This window comes from Mizuhopecten yessoensis, unplaced genomic scaffold (assembly GCF_002113885.1).
Source record: "Mizuhopecten yessoensis strain PY_sf001 unplaced genomic scaffold, ASM211388v2 scaffold10847, whole genome shotgun sequence".
Classification (NCBI taxonomy): Eukaryota; Metazoa; Mollusca; class Bivalvia; order Pectinida; family Pectinidae; genus Mizuhopecten; species Mizuhopecten yessoensis.
In genome coordinates this window covers 1,250,523-1,274,258 of record NW_018408751.1, presented here as the reverse complement: position 1 = coordinate 1,274,258, position 23,736 = coordinate 1,250,523, and the positions used below count along the sequence as shown (strand labels likewise).

The 23,736-nt window shown below is 36.4% G+C and overlaps 1 protein-coding gene across 1 annotated transcript in view; it reads right to left on the bottom strand.

Annotated features, from left to right (window-relative positions):
- Window positions 1-3,676: 3,676 nt before the first annotated feature.
- LOC110462942 overlaps window positions 3,677-23,736 on the bottom strand; it is a 57,107-nt gene continuing 37,047 nt past the window's right edge. Inside the window, exons 23-35 of the mRNA XM_021517195.1 lie at window positions 22,213-22,365; window positions 21,360-21,540; window positions 20,175-20,250; window positions 19,787-19,876; window positions 15,813-15,945; window positions 14,183-14,284; window positions 13,851-13,970; window positions 12,787-12,968; window positions 12,279-12,418; window positions 10,170-10,322; window positions 7,344-7,442; window positions 6,802-6,893; window positions 3,677-6,462 (exon numbers count right to left, since the gene is read on the bottom strand). Coding sequence (XP_021372870.1) covers window positions 6,355-6,462; window positions 6,802-6,893; window positions 7,344-7,442; window positions 10,170-10,322; window positions 12,279-12,418; window positions 12,787-12,968; window positions 13,851-13,970; window positions 14,183-14,284; window positions 15,813-15,945; window positions 19,787-19,876; window positions 20,175-20,250; window positions 21,360-21,540; window positions 22,213-22,365 — 1,629 coding nt within the window. The 3' untranslated portion in view covers window positions 3,677-6,354. The remainder of the gene's footprint in view (window positions 6,463-6,801; window positions 6,894-7,343; window positions 7,443-10,169; window positions 10,323-12,278; window positions 12,419-12,786; window positions 12,969-13,850; window positions 13,971-14,182; window positions 14,285-15,812; window positions 15,946-19,786; window positions 19,877-20,174; window positions 20,251-21,359; window positions 21,541-22,212; window positions 22,366-23,736) is intronic.

Here is a 23,736-nt window from a genome sequence, read left to right as displayed (position 1 = left end):
TGTTTTTTCCAAAAAAGTATCAGGTGAAATGAATTTCATTCTAACTTCCTCGGTTTATTCGAAAAATTGGACTGAAAACGTAAAAATCGTAAAGAATCAATGACAGGGGCCCCAATTGGGGAAAACGAAACGGAACCAAAAATCTATTAATTTATCAAAGTTTTTCGTCTGATATACCGCATCACATGTAAAAACTATCTAATTTATTATATGTGAATGTATAGTTTAAAAAATTGCGATGGCAAGAGATTAGGCTTGAGCACAAAATCCATGCTTGAGCATGAGAACGGTTCCATAAACACGGGTCCACGGTTTGTGTTTCCGTTAGAAATTGAAGACACAACGAAAATAGAGTACATGTACTTCTGCGATGTAGCCGGGATCAAATATATGTGTTCCTAAATATTGTTCTAGAAGGAGTTGAATTCTGGTCAAGCGATACAGGTCTTGCGCAGTGTGTCGAACCCATGCACAATAAATTGAACTAAAAACAGCAGCACATTTGAGTTTCACAAATATATATGCAGTTATCCCCCTTTGACCCGGTCGTCTTAATTTCCGTCCACTCGTTCGGCCGTCCTTTTTTTGGCAGACCCGATAAAACGTTTTAGGATATCGCGATTCCCACTGCGTTTCAAATTCTCCCACCGTTATAACTGTTAAAGCTTCTACAGAAGCAATCGGGAACCGTCGGCACTTTCTGTAAACGCCCATTTTCTCGTTTACGGAAAGTGCAGACGGTTCCCAATTGAAGCGAAAGAAGTAGCATCCTTCATCCGGGAATTTAGCTATTTACGCAGGAAGGCTAATACGAAAAACGTGGTAAGGAATCGTCTGTATGTCGCCAGTGTAAGGTAACATTGCATCTGCGAATAATCCAATTCAAATTTGAGTTTTGATATTAACTTGTTTTAAAACTTTTTTTTATAATTAAAATTGGAATTTAAATTTAGAAAATATCAAATTTACCTTATTGTCAAACTTTTAAGATTAATGATAATGAAAAGTGTTTGGTGATATTAAGGAATCTGAAGCAGGCATTGATAAGTATCTGTCATCTTGTTGGTGTAGCATTTGCACTTTTTGCAAAATATAGCAAATTAAATTCAATGTAGAAGTAAAACTGAACACAGATGTTGATGCTGAAAAAAACTGGACCAAGAAACCTAGGTCATCCAAATGAAAAAAAGCTTGATAGCCCTAGCATGCTACTGGCCAAATATCAACATTCTGGGCCTCATGGTTATTCGGAAGAAGTCATTTAAAGATTAAAAATAAATTTGACCCCTGTGACCTTGAATATAAGTCAAGGTCATTCATTTGAACAAACTTGGTAGCCCTTCATCCTAGTAGCTACTGGCCAGATATCATCATCCTGAGCCTTTTGGTTGTTAAGAAGAAGTCGTTTAAAAGATTTTGAACATATTTGATCCCTGTTACCTTGAATAGAAGTCAAGGTCATTCATTTTAACAAACTTGGTAGCCCTTTATCCTAGTATGCTACTGGCCAGATATCAACATAGTGTATTCAGTCAAATGGCAGTTGTTTTCAGTTGGTAGATTCATATACAGAACAAACATCAAGAATGTAAATAATATTAATGAAACATCCATGGATTTATCTCCCCAATACCATCTGCTATATATAGACTGAGGATTTATGCTACTTGTAATATACAATTTGCATCAATATTTTCTTACTAAACGTTTCATCTTTTGTCTTTGTCATGTCAACCTAAGGAGAGAACTTATATAGGCCTAGCCTGCTGTACATTCCTATTGTTTACTCAATAAATTATGATGAAATGAAATACACAATGGGTGAACAGGGTAAGAGAAAAAGAATCATTCACCCCCTTGGGGGTGAGATAGTGAAATCTCAACCCCCGGGAAAGATTCATAAGTTACCGAAATCTTCCCCCCTCAGGTTGAAATTGCCACATGGGGTGTCTGTTGTTCTGTTTGTAGTGCTTGTTCAGATGATAAAAGTTTAGGGCCACCCTAGTGGATGTGAAGAACCCTATTGATTTTTGGCGTGGTCCAGCAGAGGTCAAGGACACCACTGCTAAAAGGAGAATTTCACTTTGTTGCATTTGTCCAGATGATAACTTGAGAACAAATGACCATACAAACATCAAACTTAGTATGTCTGCTGCCCTATTGAATGCAAAGAACCCTATTGATTATATTTAAGATTTGGCTGTCAAAATAATCTGAACAAATGACCACACAAAGATAAGACCAGGGCCCACATGTATAAAACATCTCAAAGTTAAGGAAAATCTCAAGCAATGTATTTTCTATGGGAAATCTCAAGAGTTGAGATGTTTTATACAAGTGGGCCCTGGTGTGTATGTTGCCCTAATGGATGCAAATAATTCTATTGCTTTTCGGCATGGTCTGCCAGAAGTCAAGGTCACGCTGCTGAAAATAGAATTTAGCTTCTCTGAATGATTACATTGGAATTACTGTATGTGCTGCCCTTGGTGGCTTCCTTTTGTGTGAAGTTAAATTCTGCATTTTACCTTACGAGTTACCTGTGAGAGAGCTTGACATTCTTTTTATACCGCTTCGACAAGTTGGGAGCAAATAGTATTTTTTGACTATATATATGTCCATTCGTGCTGAGTGAGCCACTTTTCATAGATGGACATAAAACTTTAGTGTATAGGTACATCGATTGCAATCAGGCGACTTAAAACTCCAGATTTCAGATGATCTGTAATTTCATTTGATGTTCACGTTTCCAGTTACCATTTTGGACTGCGTAGTGGTCAAACAAAATGTCACTCTTCAAAAATCTATAAAGGTCTATGTAGACTAGCCTTCGGGATGAAAATTCATACCCAGTATAAATCTGTACTTAAACAATCTTGAATGTAGACTAGACAAGAATTTCACAGGAGTTGATGTGTCGTCTGTGCAACAGATTTTCTATTTATAGTAAGGATGACCTTGACCTGAAAAGTAATCCTAAGTATCGGTAAGCACTATTGGCAAGAAAGCACTTTGAAGTGAGAGCTCGATCGACCTAAAGAAATCAAGTTATCACATGAAACCAGATTTTCTATTTATAGTAAGTGACCTTGACCTTTGGATCTGAAAAGCAATCCCAAGCAAGCACTTTTAGTAAGGAAGCACTGTATGAACTTTGAGTTCAATCAACCCAAGGGAACTCAAGTTATCTCACGGAAACCTTGTTTCGGACAACACAACCGACGCTGACAAAGTAATACCTATATGTCGCCTCACATTGCAGGCGACACAAAAAAAGGAGGTTACACACTGAATATCAAGAACACAAATTTGTATTTGGGTTTGAAAGCATGTTTCCACCAAATGATAAAAAAAATGAGGCCAAGAAAAATGAGGCTTAAAATGAAGATTAAAAGGATACCAAATGTTCAAATATCAGTTTTTTACTAAATGCATCAATGTTCGTTTCATATTTTGATTATAAAAGAAAGATAAGCTGCTGTGAAAAGTCACTTCATCTCTAAATACATTAAGGGGAACTTTTTGTCTCATCTAGTATTCATTTCAGTAACCTTCACCAGCAAAATTGATATAAGCCTAGTGTTTAACCATTCTCTTTTTCCAACCATTGGTCATTTCAACACCACATAAAATGAATCTGTATACAGAAAAGTATAAAAGTACAAAAAGGAAAACTGAATTAGATGAAGTATTTTATTTCCAGTGATAAATAGCTTGGATTAGTGTACATGGTTGGTAAAATCATGCCACCGATAACTACAACAGCACAAACAGTAATGCTTTTCACACACATACACCTTGTACAGTTGATAAAATTAGAAACATTCTCTCGATGGCAATAAAATTCATTTTCATTTATAAGAGCCTCAACATCGATTTGACAACACCATAGAGTCGGTTGGTCACAAACAATTTTCTTCAGCAACAAAGGGCGATGACTCCATCATTCCATATCCTTATTAGGAGTATAACCACTAGCCTTTTCCTTTTTAGTTTGGGTCTGACAAAAGCAGACTATTGAATTGATATAATTTAACAACTTTTCTTGAGCACATATGCATATGTACAATTTTGTATATAGATAATTTTGGGTGCTGATGGAAATACTATACTGATAAGTTAGCCGCTGCTATCAAGGAAAAATCTCGGAGAGCTTATTTACATACATCCTTTAATATAAAAGTGCGTGGTAACATGGATTTACAATTGATACACTCGTACACAAAATGGTATACAAGTCTTATAACCACTGGGTTTTTAAATTATTTTAAATATGAATGCCTAAAATGCAAACTAGTCAAGATTCATGTAAACAAAAGGTCCAAAAACATCATAGAAATTTCTTTAAAATTGTTAAAGTTTGTATATAATGAACAGAGTCTATCATATGTAAGTATGTGAGATAGCAAAATTCTACCCTCGGGTGTAGAATTAGGGTGAGAACTGCAGCGTTGCTAATCCTGAGGGTAGAATTTTCCTATCCCACATACTAACGACTCTTTTTCTCCCACCTCTTACCCAGGAATTTGGTAAGAATTGACAATGAAATTGCAAATGTAGATTTTCTAGATACTGTACAAATCTACCAAGAACATGTGTGGAAATAACAGGAAAAAGTGTGGTATGCCAAGGTCATACTTTATAAAGGTATCAGGAAGGCTCCCTAGGAAGTTTGTTCAAAACTGTGAAGCAATGTCAGATGGAAATTGTGTTTCGGCGATAGATTGACCTTAATGTCAACTTAATGACGTCATGTATCATATAATATTATTGCAATGATGTCGCATTCTGAAAATCAGCAAATATGGTACTGTCAGAGCATTTTGAATGGATCTGGGTTGTTTTGTTGCACTTCCTAGTCAAAATTTACTGGAAAAATGTGGCTCCCAAACCGGGGTTGCCAGTAGGTACGGCTGTATTATGTGATAGTTATCCGCCATGAGACTCGTGTATCTGGCATAGAAGTGGGAGAATTTTTGTTTATATATCATTCTAACAATACCGTCAATTAAATGAGTTTTTTGAGTTTTGCTTTACAACAATCAACTGTATAATTAGGAAAAAATGAAATAAAACCGATAACAACAGATTGCTTGCCAAAGGTTTAGTTGGATAGTGTTTTGATCCAGTACTGAGACTTACTTCATGCCAATAGTCATTAAGCAGCAGGCAATAAACAAATGGCAACTGGCACTTGGCAATGACATTATTTAAAACTTTTTTTTTTTAAATTATACAAACACTTGCCTTTCCATTCTGTACATGTTATATTAGCATGAATGATGTAACTAGCTAAAAATTTGAGATGTTAGCTCAGGTACTTGTCTGTAGAATTCTCTCACTGACATTGGTTGGAAATTACATTACCAAAACAGGAAATGTTAAGTAAACTTGTATAACTCGCTATGTATCCTAAATACAAGGGTCGACAGTAAAATGTTTAGGCCAGATAACACTGTCAGAGCAAGAAAATGTCCCCTGTACATAAAGATGTGGAAGGAAATAGATTTTTTTTTAAAATGGTAAAGCAAGAACTCACTGTCGCCAGGAAAGTTCCCAGACCAACAGAGCTACCTGCTCACCAGCAATCACCTAGACCAGAGCCACATATTATTACGACTTTTATTTTCACTTTTCATGCAGTTTTCACTAAGGGCTGTTCCAGAATTAACAGTAGGGGAGGGGTGGGAGGCACTTTTTCAGACACCTCACCACCCATAACATCTTCAATCTGATTAAGTATAATGGTAGGCAGATCTGGTTTTAACCCCACCTCCCCATACGCTAAATTATGGAATATCCCTAAATATAAGATGTATTGCATTACACTTGCTTTGAATAAACAAAAAAGAAAATAACAAAGTAACTCCTATTTACATCATCACAGGACTGATAAGCACAATGTTGTATTAATTAATTTCAACAGTGAAAATGATCTCAATCTCCTTTCTCACACAGATTCACTACCAGTTAAGCTTAAATTAGACATGATAATGTTTTTCACCATAAAATCCATCATTCACCCTCTGAAAAATACTTTTATTCATCAAACAAGAACTTAATAATATACAAGTATAATGACAACTCTAGCTCACAACAGCTTCTATTTGATCTTTTCTTTAGAATTTCCACACCAGGAATGAAGAGCAGACATGGGTCCATCTCGAATCACAAATCTGAGGGAATTAGGTGTCTAAACTTTTTGCTGTTCATGAAGCAATATGGAAGATTGTCTTTGGTCCATAGAGATTATTTCAGTAACAGTAGCTGATGTTAAGTTTGTACACTATGCTAGAGAACCTTCAGTAGAGGTCTATTTGTCATGTTTATGTTGACGTACACACTCACACAAGAGAATCACTTAAACTCGTGCTGTGACAGTGACGCAGCAAGCTCTCTTCCTGGGAGTCTCTTGTTGAATCCATCCTTTCCATTCAACCAGTATGTTGTCATCTTTCCTTTTCCCTGTAAGAAACAATTATGTGCCTTCTGTAATAATATCATTTTTAGGATGAATAGCTTTTATATGATTTAAAAAAATGTATTCCAGTGTTGTGTTTTTTTGTACAGTAACCTCCCCCTTAGTTTTCGTTTTGAAGGACTTCCATCGACCAGGTAGCTCAATTGGTAATAGCAATATTACAATATACATTGAGGTCCAGGGTCAAATCCTGGTCTATCCACACTACTTTTTACATGGAGAGCAANCCAGTTCCATAAGGAAGGGTTTCTTTGTACAGGAATCTTTATATGCTACAAAAACAGCAGTTAAAGTATAAAAGAAGAGAGCTTTTTTTCGCTTACTTTTGCCTCAATTTGTCCTCTGCATTCTAAGTGGTAACCGGTCAGGATTTGAAGAATTGTTGCTGTAGCCTCGCTCATATGTATCCTCAATGCTGAAATAGAAAGACCATAATTACCCCTCATTGAATCATAATTTAATCTTAAAATCAATGTTTTATGTGCGATCATGTCATTCTTTAAAGCATATTAGATCAAGGTTTGAAAAGGTACTTTGGTTTGTTTTGTGTTGTACGCCCTATTAACAGCTCTGGTCATTTAAGGACATGCCAGGTTTTGGTGGTGGAGGAAAGCTGAACTTCTGGGAGAAAAACCACCGACCTATGGCCAGTACCTGGTGACTGCCTCACGTAGGGCTCAAACCCGCAAGCAAGTGGTGGAGGGCTAGTGGTAGCAGAATGTCAGATGCCCCAACTACTTGGCCATCTTTGAAAAGATGCCATCCATGATCAATTGCTAATGACAATCTTCACATTGGTCATATACATTATATTTTGTAAGTAGGTGGTGAATTTTCATTCCCTATTTGAGTAAACAAAACTTACCAACAGAGTTGGACTCCATACGGGAAGCTGTGTTCACAGTATCTCCAAACAGACAATATCGAGGCATCTTAAGTCCAACAACACCGGCTACAGCTGGACCTGAAATCAAAATATATGGTTATAACCCATCAATTTAAAAAACATGTATAGAATAAAATAAAAACAAAGTGAGTGGAGGCTCACATAGATATACTCCAACAATACCTCATTTACCCCTCAACCCGCTTTCCTCGTAACCTTTGACCCTTAAGCATTTGCTGATGACTACTAAAATCAACAAGAATTCCACAGGAGTGGATGTGTCGCCTGCTCAGCACTTTTAGTAAGAAAAGTGTTTTGGCTCGAGTTATCGTGTAAACAAGAAAATATTAACAGCAAAAATGATGAACAGCGTTGCTATGTCAAGTGTGATATGCCAAAACGCAGAAAGTTGAAACTCGACAGAAAAACCTGTAATAAATGTTGTACATTATTGCTTCTAGCATTACCATACAAAATTTGAAAGGAATTGATTACAAAATAGAAAAGTTCTTGTATTTACTACACAATGCCCTTATTTGGCAATACAAGAATTCCATGAAAGTGGATGTGTCGCCTGCGCAGGAAGCTGGGAGATTACGAAGAAATAGATACACTTTTCATTTCAAGAAATAATGTTATAAGTAAGCAATAGTCATAGATTATGTTTTTGGATGGCATCATTTTGTTATATAATCTGTTATTCTGGGAAGAATACTCTGAGTTTTAAGGAACTTGCTATGGATACTCATTGTCTCAATTCCAAGTTTAATTTGTATGATTTGTCGGATGGTTTCCCATAAATAAATGAATAAACTTGTGGGTTATGATGTTAAACAGCTAGTGTTGTCAATAACATTTGGAGTAAGACGGCATTTCAGAGGTATACACGGTGGGTCAAGTGGTAGATCGAAGCCGTCCAGTATACAGTTTTAGTGAAGTTTCTATTTATAGTAACAGTGACCTTGACCTTTGACCTTCAGACCTGAAAAGCAATCCCAAGCAAGCACTTTTGGTAAGGAAGCACTGCATGAAGTTTGAGTTTGATCGGCCCAAGGAAACTCCAGTTATTGCACGAAAACAGACTTTCTATTTAGAGTAACAGTGACCTTGACCTTCTAACCTGAAAAGCAATCCCGAGCAAGCACTTTTGGTAAGGAAGCACTGCATGAAGTTTGAGTTTGATCGGCCCAAGGAAACTCAAGTTATCGCACGAAAACCTCTGTTCGGATGACGCCGCCGACAAAGCAATACCTATGTGTCACCAGCTTTTCGCAGGCTACACAAAAAGGGGCATAACTCCACAAAAAATGTATCTTAACTTCTGAAATGTGAACTCGTCCCAAGCTTTATTGGTATGCAATATGTGTACCAAGTTTGAGTTCAATCAACCTAGGGGACCTCAAGTTATTGCACGGAAACCTTGTTTTGGACTACACAACTGCTTTGCAGGCAACACAAAAATTGAATATTCCCTCTCCATTTTTCTTCCAGACTGAATATTTTATTACTTAACCCTTATCCCGCCATTCACTCATGTGTATATTATACACACCACTGCTGTGTATACAATTTGTGGTATACCTCCCACTGCCAAATAAACAACAGCTATATTAATCAAAATTAATTATCTGATTAAACCAACAATAACTTTTTATCTTATTAGAATCCAAGAAAATATATATTAAGTGTTTTGTTCAGGAAGACTTCTTATTTTCATATCAAAAGTAATTTTGGATATCCCGCTTACCTTTCCCGAACTACAGGTTAGAAAAGCTGAGTTTTGTGTGTATTTTGTATGTAATAAAGATGATTTACATCTAATAAACAGTTTATTTATTACCATCGCCTGAAAAACAATTCCAAGTTTCATAATCAAAAGTACTAAGTATTCTGTCGTAAGAGTCGTCCTTATATTGACGTTAAAAAGAAGAGAGAGAAAAATGAATAGGGTCGCCGTCACCTGGAATATCTTTGTTCAAACCGGGCCGTCCCGTGAATGGGGCATTTATGGAGGTACGCTGTGTTGTCGTCGTCTGCAGGAATGTCCACGTCTTTATATGATCGATCAAAGTCAATATCTAGTACGATTTCTGCATCACGTAGTAAATCTTCAGGTCCGAATCCCTAAAAGTCATTGTCAAAAATATCGCTGATAATCTACAGTCGTTCGATTCGTCTTCTGTCAGTTTGTCGACCGCCATTTTTCCGCACTGTCAACAAAACCTTGAATCTAGCTCTCGCGGTCATGGTGGCTTAGTTTATAAATAAACTGTGGGAATCTCGTAGACAGCCAATGAAATTAAGGTATAAATGAATACGTCATCATTTCTAAGTAAAGCTAGCAGTGATTTTCTCACCACAGTTCCGTACTTAAAACGGCAATCCCGGAATCGACATATGCCGCGATCGGCAGTGGAAGGCATGTTTTGCGGAACGACATATGCCGCGCTCGGCAGTGGGAAACGGGTTTATAAAAACGACACATGCTGCACTTGGCGGGATAAGGGTTAATCCGATATGAAAATACTCCAAACAGACTCATCTGGGAATTAAATTAAAATCCTGCAAACATGCATTCTGTGAATTTAAATGTTCACTATTTGTGTTGTCAGAAGGACACAGAAGAACCAGGCACAATCGTTTATGATAGAATACATTTTATGTATAGTAACAGTGTCAGGAGAAAGCTATAATTGGTGGGGGTTAGTTGGGAAATCACAAAAAAGTGCCCCCCTTCCACTACCTTACGCAATATGTTTTATTATCATAACAGCCCAGCTAGTTGATGTGAATATGTTAGAGTACCTGAGTGCATTCCAATACGAAGCTGGAGTGTAGCATCAGGCATATGTCTCATCTTGAAGTCTCCAATAGCACTCATTAAGTCCAGGGACATACTAGCAATTTCACCAGCGTGAAGGTTGCCGTTCCTGATGGGCAGACCGCTGACCACAACATCTGTAGTAAAAAGACACATTAAAAGTTTGAAAATGCATTCCAATTGTACACAAATAAAAAATAAATGTTTGTCCTCTCTCTACACAGGAACATTATCATCAGCACTGACACAGAAAATTGCCCTATTCATAGGTTGTCACTAGTATCAACATTTCTTAGATCCCTCTAACAGTTACAACTGTATAGCTCACCTGGACATTTATGATATGGTACAGCATGCTGGGCCCAAAGAAAACAAGTTATAATATAAACACAATTATACTACCAGAATTAGCTCTGGAGCCTGGACATGCTGTTGAGATCCCAACTCCAAACTATGTGTTTACTGGGAATGAAGAGACAAACAGTCATGCTACCAGGATTCATACCTGCCAAGTGACCCGATTTCGTCTGGTTACATCCGGGATTTTAGCCCTTCACCCGCTTTTATAACTTCACCCGCCGGGTTACGAGTTTGACTCGGATTTCGTCAATTTCACCTGTTTTCACCCGGAATCTTTTCGTATATTAGAAGTTACCGAAGTCACTCGGAATTCTCTAGACTTTTCCATCCTTCTTCACAAGAAAGATGATCTATTTCCTGTTTCCGTTTCTCACCAACAGGTAAGTTGTGAGTTGTTCATATACGGACTAGAACTGTTTTTACAAATGTTTATATAAAGAATGTTGTTACTGAACTTGCCAACAAGTTATTAGTCAGGTTTTTAACGAATAATTGAGTTGTATTTACGTAGAATAGATCGTATTTTGAAGGTAACGTTATGTCTTCTTGAAGGAAGAAGTTTTTATCGGGACTTGCAGGTTCTACTACACGAATTGCTAAAAGAAAAGATAATTGTACACATATCAAATGTCCTAGGAAAACGAGTTATAGTGTACAAAGTCCCGTGGTCGTGGACCAAACGCTGCATTCTGCACTCTAGTCAAAAACACGCACAGGCATTTGATGATTTGTTTCTGTCAATCAAAATGATCCTTACAATAAGAGTTCAAACCCTACTCGTATAAAACTGATATTTTATATGAGAAGGGTGCAACTTCTTGTTGTCAGGACCATTTTCATTGACAGAAACAAAATGGTATTTTATATGAGCAGAATGTGACATCTTATTGTCGGGACCATTTCAATTGACATAAAAAATGCCTGTAAAAACACAGTATCATATATATTATTATGAATTAATTTTATAAGTTGTGTTGTTGACAAATCTTTTTATTTTTCAGCTTTGAATTTGGTATTGTGGATGAGGATCAGCTAGATCTGCTGGAAGAACAGTTCAATGAATGTAGAATGTAACTTTTACATCATTAAAATATTTAAGTTATAATTTAATATCTATTTTTCTTATATTTGTTGCGTAAAAAGCCGTCGCGCACTATGACCCTCTTTTTAATTTTCAAAAGAGGGTCATAACCCTCTTTCAGTATGTCCAGGGTTGGCAGGTATGAGGATTTGCTGTGACAGGTGTCTGGGGCCACCCTGAAGAATTAGTTCCTGACTCGAAATAGTTGAAATCCCTTTCTATATAACCATAAAACACAACTACACAGGTCTAAAATCATATTTTTCTATAAAGCAACCTTTGTCTCTTTGACCTAGAAATCCATTGTTTGTATAATAAAAGGATGAATATATACCTGTGGGGCCTGGGCACAAAATGGCATTTCAAAGCATACTCTTAAACAGCTATCATATTTCAATTAAGATTACTAAAACTATCATCGAGAAATTAAATGAAGAGCTGAAACTCGGAGTCAAAAATTGTTTATTATTTATTAGATTCGCAGTATTTAGCCAAGACTGTTAAATACAAAGGCGAGCAATACAAGCCCTCTGGGCCTCTTGTTAACGCAAGCATCTTTCAGTGTTACTTGTATTTGCTAAATATCACTATGAAATGGGAAATCTTTGCCTCTTTCCCAATCTGCAGCAACACCTGTGTATGAAATACTTACAAGCATCTCCGATGGTCTCCACCTTGTATACATCATAGTTGTCCAAAATGGAATCAAAACAGGTATATAAATCATTGAGGAGGTCAACAATCTGTAGTGGGGTACTGTCTCCAGCAATCTTTGTGAACCCGACAATGTCACTGTCAAAAACAATGGACAACAAAACTTAAATTTCACCAAAACTTGTAGACCTGTAGTGTCTGGAAAATGGCTACCACTTACAACTGAGTGCACTGCAGAGCACCAAGATACAATCAATATTGCTATGTGCCAGCCTTTTTAACAATAACAATGTAACAATATTTATATCATACAAGAATATAAGGCATATCTTTTAAAGTCTACTTTACATTTTTTAACAATGACTATCAGATAATTACTTCATCATCATAGACACGTACTAGTAGCTACAGCTGGCTACTTGGTCCACTAATAATTCATAACCATTTATTTTGACTGTATTTTCTAACCAATGCAGCAGCCTTATACAATTAATACATTACGTTACCTGAAAAAGATTGTCACACATTCGAATGATTCGGCCTCAACAGGTTTGCCATGTTTCAGGTCCTCCATGACCTTTTTGGGTAACATCTGACTAAGGAGTTGCTCTGTTTTTGCCTTCTCTGACACCAGCTCCTTCGTTCTTTCAGCTACGATTACTTCCAAGTTACTTGAATACTTCTCCAGCTATAATGTATATATATAAAAAAAAAAAATTATGACAGGAAAATTCAGCTAGATGTGTTATGTGAATTGTAGCTACACTCTATGGAAACAAATTCAAGTGTCGATCACCACTGAATATATCCCTTTTAGTATTTATTTCATGCACAATTGAAATTTTGACTATGACACTTCAAGCCTCCCAATCTATTTAACTCTGTCCCTTAGCCTCCTGGGTGCCACATTGTTCTTTTATACAATATTTGATTCCTTGGTTCAAAGGATGCTTCATGATATACAAGGGAACCCCACTGGTTAAATTTCAGAAGTTTACAGTAACGGATAGAAAACAAATTATTGAGTAACATGTTTCAAGATGGTTGCAAAGCAATCAGGGCCCAGTTGTTCAAAAGGTGATTAGCACAAATTTTAAAACTGCACCATTGAATAAGTTACAACTTTCCAGATATCAAATATCTAGTAGAGTTAATTTACATGCAAAATTACGAGTGTTTACCATGTATATTGACCAAATTATTAGAGGTTGAAAAATGTTGTCAAACAGTGATTAAGCAATTAACCACCTTTTGAACAACTGGGCCCAGGTCAGATACCTAGTAATCAATTGTTTGTCTGGATTGAAGCCTGCAGATTCTTAATAATGAGAAAATAGAAGTACTAGATAAAACCCAGGAGGTCGGGCATGTAAACCAATATCTTTCAGGTCTCAAACCATGGCCATGCACATGCATCTTTGCTGAAGGCAAGCGTGTACAATCTGACCATCCTTACTGTGATTTTGTACAATTTCAAACCAAATTGGTTCAAAATGGTTATATAAACGACACACTTCTACTTCGATCTTACATACAACAAACACATCCAAATTCAGCAGGCACACATTACCATGTTGACAAGGTTATCAATGAGCTCTCCTTTGATTGGATAAATCTCATTCAGTTTGTCCAGCATCTGGCGGAAGGTTGGTCGGTTGTCGGGATTCAAACCCCATGCTATATCCAGGAGCTGTGTGTTGCATGATAGATAACAGAAATATTTAGATGATAGAATGAATAATGACTATATATTGAATACATTTTACTTATACAGAACTGAATTCAGGTTCACTTTTCTTTGAAAATAACAAAAATAATGTAACCATAAAAATACCATCATACAGTACAATTAGGAGTAATACAATTATGTTGAATAAAAACATTAACAAACAGAAAACATACCCTCCTCATTCCACTCTTTGCTGCATATTCTTCTGGTAAACTGTCATCGTCTATCTTTGGTCTGAACGGCTTTGTCGTGTCTCCTCCGTTTTTAAACCAGACCTGGACAAAACATTTTTTTTTTTACAGAAATTTCCAGTTACTACGATTGTGCCCGACATTATTTGGTCAATACCGGCCATCTGGTAGAGAGTTTGCCAGGGTCTGCCAGAGGAACCCTGTCCCAATTGAAAATTGGCCCTTTATAGTATATTCCCAATGTGAAGATAAGTTTTTCCTTATTTGTTCATAAATACACTTTGGACTTCCTTGACCAGTCCTGATGACTTAAATAAAGTGTACTGAATACCTATTGGTGATATTCAAGTTTCAAAAAAATCATCTTCAGTTATTTAAATTTACAGCCAAGACCAGATTTCACCTAATTTTTTTGCACTTTCTTAAACTTTTGACTTGGAGGTAGACGTGATCATGACCTAATTACAATGTTCTGTGGACTCTCTTTGGCTGATTTAGGTACAATAATTATGGCCTGCAATTACACAAGAAGAATCAGCACTAATACAACATGTCTCCCTTCATTCTAAGAGAAGGCACGATGAAAGCATAGGTCAATATTTAAACTATTTTTCCAATTTGTAGCAATTTATTGGCAAAAAGTCCCCACTTTAGGACAGGGTCTTATTCTCAAACTACCTAGCAAAACCCCTGCCAGGTGATATTGCATGATTACAACTAGAGGTTTGGAAAAAATGTGACTCCTGCCAAATTACAAGGAAAAAAATTGGAAACCAAGAGACTGTATAATATTTGTAGTTATCTGGACAAATATCTCAAGGACAAAAGGAGAATAACTCTGTAAATGATGGTAAGCATCAGGTCAATTTAAACCCCTGCATCCCTCTATTGATTAAGAACATTAAACCCCTGCATCCCTCTATTGATTAAGAAAATTAAACCCCTGCATCCCTCTATTGAATAAGAAAATTAAACCCCTGCATCCCTCTATTGAATAAGAAACTTAAACCCCTGCATCCCTCTATTGATGAAGAAACTTAAACCCCTGCATCCCTCTATTGATGAAGAAACTTAAACCCCTGCATCCCTCTATTGATGAAGAAACTTAAACCCCTGCATCCCTCTATTGATGAAGAAACTTAAACCCCTGCATCCCTCTATTGATGAAGAAACTTAAACCCCTGCATCCCTCTATTGATGAAGAAACTTAAACCCCTGCATCCCTCTATTGATGAAGAAACTTAAACCCCTGCATCCCTCTATTGATGAAGAAACTTAAACCCCTGCATCCCTCTATTGATGAAGAAACTTAAACCCCTGCATCCCTCTATTGATGAAGAAACTTAAACCCCTGCATCCCTCTATTGATGAAGAAACCTAAACCCCTGCATCCCTCTATCGATTAACAAACTTATACAATTTACTTTGAAATGTGAATGGCAAACAATTCCATTTGTGACTTTAGTACTTAATTACATACTGACAAAGTGGACATGGTTTCCTAGAATTCTACATAACTGAATATTGGCACCCACCCCTGAAGTATAAGAAATCTGTACAATGATAAACGTCCATATTGGTTCAGGCTGAGAACAAAATGCATAAGATTTACCTGTTTGGCTTCAGAAGCTTGTGGGGCATCTTTGTTTACAACCAAAACCAGGACGTCTTCAACAGTCAGATAACTTAGCTCATTCGTGTAGGGCTCCTCCCTTGTACACATTTCTGTCAGTAAAATTGCAAACCTACAAAAAAAACACTTATAGGCATGAAAAACAAGCTCAATACTTTACAAAACTGTGGTAATTAATGTGGCTTATACGCATTCATATGTCGATTTGATTATAAAATCTTTTAAAAAAAAGTCATCAACCTAACCATAACACAGGAGGACAAACCTTTATGTTAACTGCTCTTCACCAAAACAGGTCAGTATATTGTGTGAACTAAATGACTTTGTTAATTTCACAGTTCAATTAAGAGCTATTGCAAGAATGGCAGACTTGTACCCCAAATGCCAAGAACTGTATGAATACTTCTTTTAGAACATTTTTTTAAAACTAACAAGAAAAAGTAATTTGCAATCCATAGTCCCTCACCAGTAATGATTTCTCTATACATTTTTCCAAGGATACAAGTCACAGTGACATACTTCTTGTACTCCGCCAGCCAAAGACATACTTAGAAAAACTTTTTCAAAAGATAATAAATAATTTGAGGTTCTTGTATACCGCTTTATCACAACCTAGTTCGTAGGTCGTCTCAAAGCCTTTCACAAATTATTATCTGTGGTTATAGGGCCTTCGCAACCAGCCAATATCTTTCTGAACTCCCTGGGGAGCATACAGTCGGTGCTGCCATTTCAAGCATTTGGAACAAGCAGAGTAAAGTATCTTGCTCAAAGAAACAACACATATGTGACTCGAACCCGTAACCCTTCGGTTACGAGCCCAGCGTCCTACCACTAGACTACTTTGCCTCCTCAAGGCACGGTAAGGATAAGGTCAAAGGTCAAAACAGAGGCCACAATTACCTGCTTATTGTACTTGACACTCAGCCATCCTAAGATGTACTTGTGTACCAAAATTAGTTTACTCCAGATGAAAAGTATAGAAGATATGCTGCAGACAATTTTTTTCAAAGGTTGAGGTTAATGTCAAACCACAGGTCAAAGCACCCTAATTTTTATAACTGACATTCCACCATCCTAAGATGTATACATGCATACCAAATATAGATGCATCAGATGTTATAAGTATAGAAGGTATGCCCCAGACAATCTTTTCCAAAGGCTGAGGTCAAAGTCAAAGGTTGAGGTTTAATGGCAAACCATAGATCACAGTGACCTACTTTTTATGCTTGATACTTCGCCATCCCAAGATGTACCTAGTTTGCATATAAAATCTAGTTATTCCAGGTTGAAATAGCATAGAAGATAATATTATGTCCTGCACACAATTTTGTTTAATGTCTAACTTTCATAAAATGGGGCACAACATCAGAATGTGTTGACTGCTTAGTGAAGTTTGATAAATTTGGCTGAAAACTGTAGAAGTTTATGGACAAGATTGTGTCTACAGACAGACAGCCAACCCGATTCCAGTATACACTCCCCTCCCCACTACTAACTTTGCTCAGTTTATGTTGTGTTTACAGTTGCCAGTTTGCTGTGTGGTGGTACTTTGTTACAGAGGGTATAAATATAAAAAGTTCTATAACAGTTTATGTTGTGTTTACAGTTGCCAGTTTGCTGTGTGGTGGTACTTTGTTACAGAGGGTATAAATATAAAAAGTTCTATAACAGTTTATGTTGTGTTTACAGTTGCCAGTTTGCTGTGTGGTGGTACTTTGTTACAGAGGGTATAAATATAAAAAGTTCTATAACAGTTTATGTTGTGTTTACAGTTGCCAGTTTGCTGTGTGTACTTTGTTACAGAGGGTATAAATATAAAAAGTTCTATAACAGTTTATGGTGTGTTTACAGTTGCCAGTTTGCTGTGTGTACTTTGTTACAGAGGGTATAAATATAAAAAGTTCTATAACAGTTTATGGTGTGTTTACAGTTGCCAGTTTGCTGTGTGTACTTTGTTACAGAGGGTATAAATATAAAAAGTTCTATAACAGTTTATGGTGTGTTTACAGTTGCCAGTTTGCTGTGTGTACTTTGTTACAGAGGGTATAAATATAAAAAGTTCTATAACAGTTTATGGTGTGTTTACAGTTGCCAGTTTGCTGTGTGTACTTTGTTACAGAGGGTATAAATATAAAAAGTTCTATAACAGTTTATGGTGTGTTTACAGTTGCCAGTTTGCTGTGTGTACTTTGTTACAGAGGGTATAAATATAAAAAGTTCTATAACAGTTTATGGTGTGTTTACAGTTGCCAGTTTGCTGTGTGTACTTTGTTACAGAGGGTATAAATATAAAAAGTTCTATAACAGTTTATGGTGTGTTTACAGTTGCCAGTTTGCTGTGTGTACTTTGTTACAGAGGGTATAAATATAAAAAGTTCTATAACAGTTTATGGTGTGTTTACAGTTGCCAGTTTGCTGTGTGTACTTTGTTACAGAGGGTATAAATATAAAAAGTTCTATAACAGTTTATGGTGTGTTTACAGTTGCCAGTTTGCTGTGTGTACTTTGTTACAGAGGGTATAAATATAAAAAGTTCTATAACAGTTTATGGTGTGTTTACAGTTGCCAGTTTGCTGTGTGTACTTTGTTACAGAGGGTATAAATATAAAAAGTTCTATAACAGTTTATGGTGTGTTTACAGTTGCCAGTTTGCTGTGTGTACTTTGTTACAGAGGGTATAAATATAAAAAGTTCTATAACAGTTTATGGTGTGTTTACAGTTGCCAGTTTGCTGTGTGTACTTTGTTACAGAGGGTATAAATATAAAAAGTTCTATAACAGTTTATGGTGTGTTTACAGTTGCCAGTTTGCTGTGTGTACTTTGTTACAGAGGGTATAAATATAAAAAGTTCTATAACAGTTTATGGTGTGTTTACAGTTGCCAGTTTGCTGTGTGTACTTTGTTACAGAGGGTATAAATATAAAAAGTTCTATAACAGTTTATGGTGTGTTTACAGTTGCCAGTTTGCTGTGTGTACTTTGTTACAGAGGGTATAAATATAAAAAGTTCTATAACAGTTTATGGTGTGTTTACAGTTGCCAGTTTGCTGTGTGTACTTTGTTACAGAGGGTATAAATATAAAAAGTTCTATAACAGTTTATGGTGTGTTTACAGTTGCCAGTTTGCTGTGTGTACTTTGTTACAGAGGGTATAAATATAAAAAGTTCTATAACAGTTTATGGTGTGTTTACAGTTGCCAGTTTGCTGTGTGTACTTTGTTACAGAGGGTATAAATATAAAAAGTTCTATAACAGTTTATGGTGTGTTTACAGTTGCCAGTTTGCTGTGTGTACTTTGTTACAGAGGGTATAAATATAAAAAGTTCTATAACAGTTTATGGTGTGTTTACAGTTGCCAGTTTGCTGTGTGTACTTTGTTACAGAGGGTATAAATATAAAAAGTTCTATAACAGTTTATGGTGTGTTTACAGTTGCCAGTTTGCTGTGTGTACTTTGTTACAGAGGGTATAAATATAAAAAGTTCTATAACAGTTTATGGTGTGTTTACAGTTGCCAGTTTGCTGTGTGTACTTTGTTACAGAGGGTATAAATATAAAAAGTTCTATAACAGTTTATGGTGTGTTTACAGTTGCCAGTTTGCTGTGTGTACTTTGTTACAGAGGGTATAAATATAAAAAGTTCTATAACAGTTTATGGTGTGTTTACAGTTGCCAGTTTGCTGTGTGTACTTTGTTACAGAGGGTATAAATATAAAAAGTTCTATAACAGTTTATGGTGTGTTTACAGTTGCCAGTTTGCTGTGTGTACTTTGTTACAGAGGGTATAAATATAAAAAGTTCTATAACAGTTTATGGTGTGTTTACAGTTGCCAGTTTGCTGTGTGGTGGTACTTGTTGAATTTGTGGCATCATAAAATCACCACTGCTGTGAAAATTACCCTGTATTAAATAAGTATACAAGTTATTTTTTTTACTATTATGTGCTCTACATACGAATAGATGTCTCCAGCTTTGCTTCCACTTCGTACATCATCTAGTCTTTTAGCTTTTGAAAGAAGTTCTGGTGCAGTCCAAAGTAGCTCACTGTAACGAGACATGATTATTCACATAAAAAATAAGTAATATTAACAAGAAGACTTCTTGGGAAATGTAATTCTATTTGTGGTAGTTGACCTATATCAAACACTATCAGAAGTAAAGCATAGTGTATGTAGAGCCAGGTCAGTTTATGGATGGAGTCTCTGCAGAGACTCACCTGATCACCTCCCATTGTACCAGTGAAATTACTACATGCTGCAGAATTGTAGAATGATTTTGTCGTACTTGACTTGGAAATCTGCAATGTGTTCTCCTTTAAATGCCTTTTGAATTGGGGTCATACCTGCTTTTTGGCAAATCTTCCATGTTTGGTCGAAGTTTTCTGACACCATTATAACGCAGGGTAGGTAAACCAAAGCCTGTGTGCAAAAAGAGGTTTCAACAAATATAAACAGAGCTTTTCAATGGATGCAAAATGTAAAACTTATATTACGTAACCATCATTGGATCATTGACTTGATTGGGAGCTAGCTTCCCTAATTCTACGTCGACAATTCCACACTTGGCTGCATCAACATTTGGCCTACAGATCCACCATGAATTCACTGATTTGTGTAATCGTATAAGTGGTCTAAAAACAGTTTTAACATGATTTAGCAATTATCTGCTTAATGTACATAAAATCTTCAATGTAAACTTTTTGATTATTAAGCTGATTTAGTGGCCATTTTGTTTTTTGAGCATTTCAATCCTTTAAACCTAAAAAAAAACCAGCTTGGTAACTCCCATTTCCAGATCCCTCAAATGAAATGAAAAATTGTTACCGCATTCTACTCAGAAATGGCCAAAGATTTTTTATTTTTTTTAAATGTGGCTTAGTCTTATGACTGCATAATTCTTTTCACATCAGGGACCTTGATCTTAGCCACACTTCTATTGATCTCTATATGAATTTATAATAAACACCTAATCATTGTACTACCTACTGCCACAAAAAGGCGAACTGTTAGTTAGCAAGAAGACTGCAAACTGCATATGATACACCTATCTAGTTATCTAAATCATTGTGAGAGTCAGGTGGATAGGACGGTGTACATATCTACAAAATCATATACAACAGTGACAGAGGTTGAGCTTGTAAACGAGTAAACGAGCAGTACAGGCTATGGTATTCAGAGTGACGTCTTTAAAATCTGACTGAAAACATTTGTCAGGAATGTGTGTACAAACCACTCCCGAGTCCAATCATCTTGTTAGGATTCTGTAACTGTGACTGTCTTTGGGAAGTTCCCAACATGACCTTGACCTTCAACTGGTCTCAAGAGATTGATGTCAGGAATTCTTGTGTGAAATTTCATGAAATTTGGCTAAAGATTTAGTCAGAAACCTGCAGACAATTCAAATGTCAATGGATGGAAAGGACGACGCCAATATTCTCAACTGCTCACAAGTTTTGTTTTTAGAGACCTCAATCTGTAGACCACCAATATGAGTAAAAGTGTTACTGGACATGTTACCACAGACTTACCTGATATTTTACATGTCCATCTGTTATCTACAAGGCAGTTGGACGACTTTAGTCTCCCGTGACATCCAATTTCTGACCTATGTAAAAATTCCATTCCACGACAAATATCTTTGAGAAGAGAGAATCTAAAATCCCATCCTAGTTTGATGCTCTCGTTAGACAACATGTCCTCGAGACTTCCCTGGAACACAACACAATATTGAATAGTGGCAGATAGCAGAATTTCAGCCTGCAGACTTCAAATGCATGACACATACTTTGACAATTATAACTGACATTGAATTATCCTGACCTTTATAAAATAAAAAAGCGTTTATTTGAATTAGACATCTGAAATACTTCACTAATAAACGGAAATCATCAGCCTATCACGGTTACAGGAATTGACCTTGACCTTTTGGCAAACTGAATTTAAAAGTATCTATATACATCAACAAATTGATGCAGTGCTATATATAAACTTTATATAAATAACCAGAGTATCGCAGGGTGGAACAATATACGCCCGTCATATGCCATATAGTGTTATATACTTTCTTACATTGAAATAAGATTTGCATCATTCTAAGAGTGGTTAGCTGACTTGCTGTAAACAATGTAGGAGAAAATCTCTGGACAAAAAATCAAATACTGTAATGAACAAAGGGGAATAACTTTTGCAAAAATTGTCGAATCAAATTTCTTTTAAGGGAGACACAATATCATATCATGATTATAATGTATACCAAGTTTCAAAGAGATCCGTTGAAAAATGTTGGAGAAGATTGCCAGAAAAAAAAAAGTTTAAGCTGGACGGATGACGCCATACCATAATACTCCCGTCAAATTTGACGACGTATAAAAAGATAATTACCTTTGGCGCTACCTCTGTAAGCAAGCCTACACATGGATATTCCAAGCAGGCCCCCACAAATGTGATCAGGTTGTTATGTCTTGTTTCCTTGATGCGTACAACTTCATATCTCAATGCTTCATCCTCTACATTCAGAGACACACAATTGAATTGCTACAAAAAATAAAGAAGGAGAGCTCTTTCAAATGCACAGCAAACTTTATAAATCTTCGTTGAGAAAATGATTAATCTTTCTTTATTGTAAATCTGTAGCCAAGAAATCAAGCCTTAACCCTTAGGCTGCTACATTGATTTCTATGTAAACGGACACCACTGCTGAATTAATTATTGAAATTTATTTTAATTTACTTGATTTTTCAAATGTGCATAACTTGGAAAATATTTGTTATATGTGAAAAAAAGTTTTATGAAAATTGTTCGTTGTTGTCTCTAGTTTATATGAACGTTTTCAATTCTAANAAATGTGATTGGCAAATGATAACAGAGATTATAAACTTCATTTTTGACATAAGACGCTGTATATTTACACGGAGATTCTCAGGTAAAAAGGTCAGGTATTTCGTCAAGAATTGCATGTGATTTGCTACAGGTTTCAGGTCGCCATTCAATAAATTTACTGTCACAGTCGGCATATAGATATATCTTAGCTACGGTCTAGTTTATGATTAAATCACCGATAAAAAGTTTGAAGAAATAAATCGGCTCAAAACGTATCAATGTCAATGTTCAATTCGGCCTCACCTGCAGACGACATGTGCGCCTCGGTCCGCCGATATTTTCCTGTTTGCGTAGAGCACAAAGCCGTTTACTGGAAAGTTACATATTATGTAACACCGAAGTATTTCCACATCAACCATGCCAAACCCTTCAAAACCTTTATTATCATCGTAGGTGACGATGGAGAGTAAATGTTAACCATCATATGCATCGCTTCAATCTACACGTCCGCCATTTTTATGACTTTTTTTTCGATTTGAAATTCTCTCGCACACCTTTGGTTATTACTAGGGTACACTGCCGTGAATACCGAAAGTAATGACAAAACAACCAATCAGAAGCCTTCTACTATACGCGTTCGGGTTTGGTATAGCAACAACCTGACTTCACACTTCCTGGCTACCGATCAAAACCTACAGGCCGAGAAACGACTATTGTCGTGCGTAGCACTAACGGCCCAACTTTTAAAAACGACTAATGTCGTGCGTAGCAGCCTAAGGGTTAACTTACATCTAGGAACAAAGACATATATGTATCACAATCAAATCATATACATATAACAAGAGGCCCAGAGGGCCTGTATCGCTCACCTGGATACCTAAGCAATCATGGCAAACTATTCTCCAAATGAGATCAAGGGAATATGCCAGACCCCAAGGCCAATCCTTGTAGCATAGCTATATTAGATTTTTCATGCCCAGCAATTTTATGTATGGTTATGGGGTGGGGATCTCAACTGTTTCCAAGCTTTGACTCAGAAACTAGGTCCCTAGAGTTGTGGCCAGACCCCAGGATCGATTCTAATAT